General features: G+C 35.7%; 1 protein-coding gene across 1 annotated transcript; it reads left to right on the top strand.

The window, feature by feature from the left end:
• LOC111712460 (uncharacterized) lies at positions 1-4836 on the top strand. The gene is made up of 3 exons (XM_023487072.1): positions 1-126; positions 3346-3972; positions 4048-4836. The coding sequence occupies exons 1-3, from the start codon at positions 1-3 to the stop codon at positions 4363-4365; spliced, it is 1071 nt and encodes a 356-aa protein (XP_023342840.1). The 3' UTR covers positions 4366-4836.
• The last annotated feature ends 240 nt before the right edge of the window (positions 4837-5076 follow it).

Here is a 5076-nt window from a genome sequence, read left to right as displayed (position 1 = left end):
ATGGATGAAACCCAAGAAGGCATGGATCATCTAAAGGAAATGATTGAAGCTGGGAGAACAAACCTGAATAAGTTTGCTTTGAAAGAGCTAAGCAAATATGAGGCTGATCCTGATAAAGCTAGGAAAGTAGACCTGAATAAAGCCTTTCACAAAGAACTACAAAATGAGTTAAGCAAATTTGAGGACAAAATTGAAGAGAGAATACAGAGAATTGTCAAGAATGCTTCAAAATATGATGGAAACATGGAAAAAATGTTTAAATGGTGAAAGAATTTGGTAACCCATTAAATTCACTACATATGGGAAATACTCCCATGAAATGGATGCTGTATTGGTGCATCTCAGGATCAGCCAGAAAAAAGTAAGTGCTGTATGCTGAATACAAGGGATTCGAACAGGGTTCTGCTAACTACCTGGGTTCGAACAGGATATTGCAGGATTCATGGCTGCATGGCCCCCCCCCCCCCCTCACTGTGGATCTATAAATATTCCATCCCCCTGTCTCTCTCTCATTGAACTATAGATAATTAAAACGTGGCATTCCGGAAAATTCTAGACCACGACCCAATCCCCTGAAAGTCTCTGTCCAGGAAATGCCTTGAGTGTTAGCACTTCCAGTGGGACCAGTACCTCTCATAGAGCCTGGATTAGTTTCTAAACATAGTTTGACAGGTTGGAAGAATCAGGAAAGATCTTTCTAAATATTTCAAGTGCCTCTCTAACAGGATGCTTTAGGATTATTCCATGTTGTTGGTGCATTCAGCTGAAGTTTTACTTCCTTTGCTTCTAAATACTTCTTTAATTCTTCCTGAAGGAAAAGATTCCTTCTATCATACTAACTAAAAAATCTGCTAACTTCTCTTGTAATTCCCACAGAACCGGCTAAATCTTCCATCATATCAAAGGTTTCATCCTCTGGAGCAGCAGAAATCATATATCTCCCATCAAAGTTGGGATTTCCTAGATCATCCCAATTTTCTTGAATATAATATCTGTCGCTGTTAGATGTATACAATTTCCTAGGCATAATTGTTGGTAAAACTCATAGGTCTTAAATCACTCCTTTCACAGCTTGACAATTGTTGAACAACCATCGCATGAAATACCCACTAACTGTTTTAATTCCAACTCTAACTCAGCAATCATATTTGACAAGCTTACAGCACATGATCTAATTCTAGATCTGGGACCATTATTCAATGAACTCAGATCAGGAAATAGATAAAGATAATTAGCAATTATTATAAAGAATGTGTTCAAGACAATTAATATTCCTTGAGATTGTTTCTGCTGAATGAAGATTGTGTTTGTGGTAGTGGGGGTCGATATAGTTAACAAACTTTTCCATTAATCAGGGGGGGGGGGGCAGCTTGTCTAAGGAGGGGTATTGAAACCTTTTAAAGAATTAACTAAAACTATTCTTTTATGTTAATTTCATGAGATTTTTCACGTAAGTTTACAGAGTTATCATGAGCTCATGACAAACCTGTGATTTTATTCTAGCGTAAGAGTATTCCCTTGTTAATTGAACTTTCTAATGGTCTATTAATAGGTTTAATTTACATATATTTTTAATTTCATACAGTTGAACAGTGTAGTGCATATCAACACAATTGTAAACACCAAATGCATTGTTTTATCCATTCTCATTATTTTTTTCCTGTAATTTGATTAAAAATTTGCATTAAAAATTATTTATGTTTAGAAGAATCAATAATGGTTTGAAAATTAGCAATGGAAGACAACATTTGTGAGGAAATAACTTTTTTTTGCGTTGTTTAAGTACTCTTCAGGGTATTCCATGCAAGTCATGTTACACCTGTGATGTTATTGTAGCATTTCAATAAACACATACATTAGGTAACTTTTCTATACTCAATGTGACATGTTAACACAATATTTCAGTTTAAGCAAAACATAAAAAAGGGTTGATTTCAATAACTAACATAGTTTTTTGACATTTATTTAATTTGATCAAATAAATCAAAATGGTCTTAGTCAAGAATGGATTGCCACTTTACTTAAAGCCTTATATGTTCAGTCCTCCTCATGTGTCCATCAGAAACCAGATTTCACTTTTAAGTCCTCTCTTAGTGACCATGATTATTGGACACCCTGTACCTCCTATACATATACTTTGCTTGTCTGCTTGTGTGTATCAAAGAAGTGTCAAAACGGCTGAACAGATTGCACACAATTTTTGTGTGGACCTCATATGACCCAGAAGATTTTCATAACATTTGAATATCCACAAAAAAAAACCTATTTTAAATGCGTAAATTTTTTTATGCTTATAATGCTCACAGATACAGCAACATATAACATAATGCTCATAATTTACTAATTAAAACAATGAAAGGTTGAATAATTCTTGGAATTTACATCATCTTTGTAGTTATAGTTACAACTCAGTCTTCAGAAAGGCCAACCAAAATATTCCTGTGGTTTACAATAAAGCATTACATTTAAAAATAAAATTTTATTTTTTACATTTAGATCCTCTCTATGAACATATTTCTTTCTTCGATGTAGGTGTAGGGTTCTCATTATTAGCCTTCTTCCCTGAATACACAATCATCAATCATCAGCCATCGTCCATCAACTCTATTTAATTCATTTTAATTCATTAAATCTATCCAGTCCATCATCCATCATCCATCATCCATCATCCATTATCCATTATCCATCATCCATCATTCATCAACATTCATTCATCCTCCATCATCCATCATCCATCATCCATTATCTATAATCCATCATTGATCATTGATCATTAATCATCAATCATCCATCATCCATTCTCCATCATCCACCATCCATTATCCATCATTCATCATCCATAATTAATGATTCATAATCTTTCATTTATCATCCATCATCTTTCATACATCATTCATCATCCATCAATCATCATCTTTCATTCATCATCCATCATCCATCATTAATCATCCATCATTCATCATTCATCATTCATCATTCATCATTCATCATCTGTCATTCATCATGAATCATCCAGGCTCAGTAACATTTTGCCTGGTACAAGTTCGCCTAGTACACTTTTGCCCAGTACACTTTCGCCTAGTTCAAGTTCGCCTAGATAACATTTTGCCTAGACAACATTTTGCCTAGATAACATTTTGCCTAGATAACATTTTGCCTAGATAACGTTTTGCCTAGATAACATTAGAGAGTAATTTTCGCCTAGATTAACATTCTTCAAATTAACCAGCTTTTGGAACAAAAAATACGCAATTTTTACTGTAAAAATTTCACAATTTTTTTTTTGTAGTTTAAATCATTCAGTTTTCTACTGACATTGATGTTGATATGACGTCCTTAATTCAGGCAGGGAAAACCAAACGGGGTAGACCAGCCATAATTGATAATCAACATTTCTCATATGTCTCCAATGGACCTGGTAGTCAGAAAGTTTATAATTGGCGCTGTTCAAACAGAAAATGTGATGCCACCTTAGGAACAAGGAAATCGAGTGGAAACCTGGTTGGGGATACTCTGCTAAGTCACCAACATGGAAATCAGCTGATGAAAAAGACTGCAAAGAAAACTGAATCAGCAGTCTTGCTTAAGTACGCAGGGGTTCAGGGAGCTACTCCATCTACAGTTCTCCAGGAAATTAGCTACAACATGCTTTCATCAAACTTTCCTGGACAATTGAGTAGTTCATCTACTGCTGGTGCCATCAGGATGAAGTTGTGGCGCCAGAGACAAGTTATCAGTCCAAGACCTAGGCTCCCTTCTACATTTGAGGAGTACATGGACACTGACATTCCTGACAAGTTTACCAAGGCAGCTGATGGGGTTGAATTTCTGATTTACAAAGATTGGATTGATGTGGAATGTACACAACCTATGGCAATATTTATGAGCAAATGGGCAGTTGAGATTCTTAAAACACACAAGACTTGGCTATTTGATGGGACCTTTAAGTCTGCCCCAGTACCCTTTTCTCAGGTATACTTTTAGATCTAAATATTGTTTTTTAACATTTTTTTACACTGATACACATATATAGATAATAATTCTTAGGTATATATTGGTATGGCAGCATCTGAGGTAGGAGGAAAGGGTATACCTTGTGTCTTTGGTCTCCTTCCTAACAAGAAAAAAGAAACCTATGACATATTCTTCAACAAGATAAAGGAGCATGTTGGGGAGCAAAACTGTCCTAAAACAATCATCTCAGATTTTGAGCAGGCTGTGTTCTCTATATGTGCTAAAGTGTTTCCAACCGTGAGCCACAAAGGTTGCAGATTTCATCACAACGCTGCAGTTTGGAAGAACCTGGGAGATCATCATCTTCAGGAACTGTTTAATCAGAATCCCAGGTTCCAGGAACTAATCTAACTGATGTATACACTCTGCTACGTACCTGTGGATGTATACACTCTGCTACGTACCTGTGGATCAGGTGAAAAGCTATTATGATGCAGTGATCATTCCCCAGGTTCAAGAAGGAGTTGATCATGATCAAGAATGGGAGGATTATGATGAGGAGATTGATCATTTTGGGTACTACTATTCACAGACTTGGATTGAAAAACGGGGTGGGAGGAGAGCATTGTTTCCGCCATGTCTTTGGAACCAGTACAGCACAGTTCTAGAGGATGGAATAGAAACAAACAATATGCTGGAATCCTTTAATCATACCTGGAATTTATTGTCTGGGTACAGTCCAAATGTTTGGCACATTCAGGACCAGTTTGTCAAACAAGATGCTGATGCAAGACGAGCATTTGTTTCTAATTCAGTTGGCCAGGATATGGCTGATAATACAGGCAGAAAGCAGAGAGCCAAGGATGCAAAACAGAGGGTTAAACTGGTTGTGGAAGCTTTTGCTACAATACCTAAAACTGATTATCTGAAAATGCTGGCTCATGATCTCCAGCGAGCTAGTGCCCTTTAAGAAATAATAATAATAATAATAATAATAATAATAGTGCCCTTTAAGAAAAAATTTGTAAACATTATTATAATACATTTTTTTGCTTTTAATTGAATTTCTTGATAAAAAAGAGGAACTTTATAAATTTTAGTGATTTTGTCTAGTCGAAAATT

This window comes from Eurytemora carolleeae, unplaced genomic scaffold (genome assembly GCF_000591075.1).
Source record: "Eurytemora carolleeae unplaced genomic scaffold, Eaff_2.0 scaffold1150, whole genome shotgun sequence".
In the NCBI taxonomy this organism is placed as follows: domain Eukaryota; kingdom Metazoa; phylum Arthropoda; class Copepoda; order Calanoida; family Temoridae; genus Eurytemora; species Eurytemora carolleeae.
Note: the sequence above shows the minus strand (reverse complement) of the source record. Positions and strands in the feature narration are given on the sequence as shown.

What these genes read in the sequence shown, in the direction of transcription:
- LOC111712460 (XM_023487072.1), top strand. Translation starts at nt 1, where the DNA reads ATGGATGAAACCCAAGAAGGCATGGATCATCTAAAGGAAATGATTGAA. An exon ending in ATCCTGATAAAGCTAGGAAA is followed by an intron (nt 127 to 3,345) that starts GTAGACCTGAAT and finishes TCCTTAATTCAG; the next exon opens with GCAGGGAAAACCAAACGGGG. An exon ending in CCCCAGTACCCTTTTCTCAG is followed by an intron (nt 3,973 to 4,047) that starts GTATACTTTTAG and finishes AATAATTCTTAG; the next exon opens with GTATATATTGGTATGGCAGC.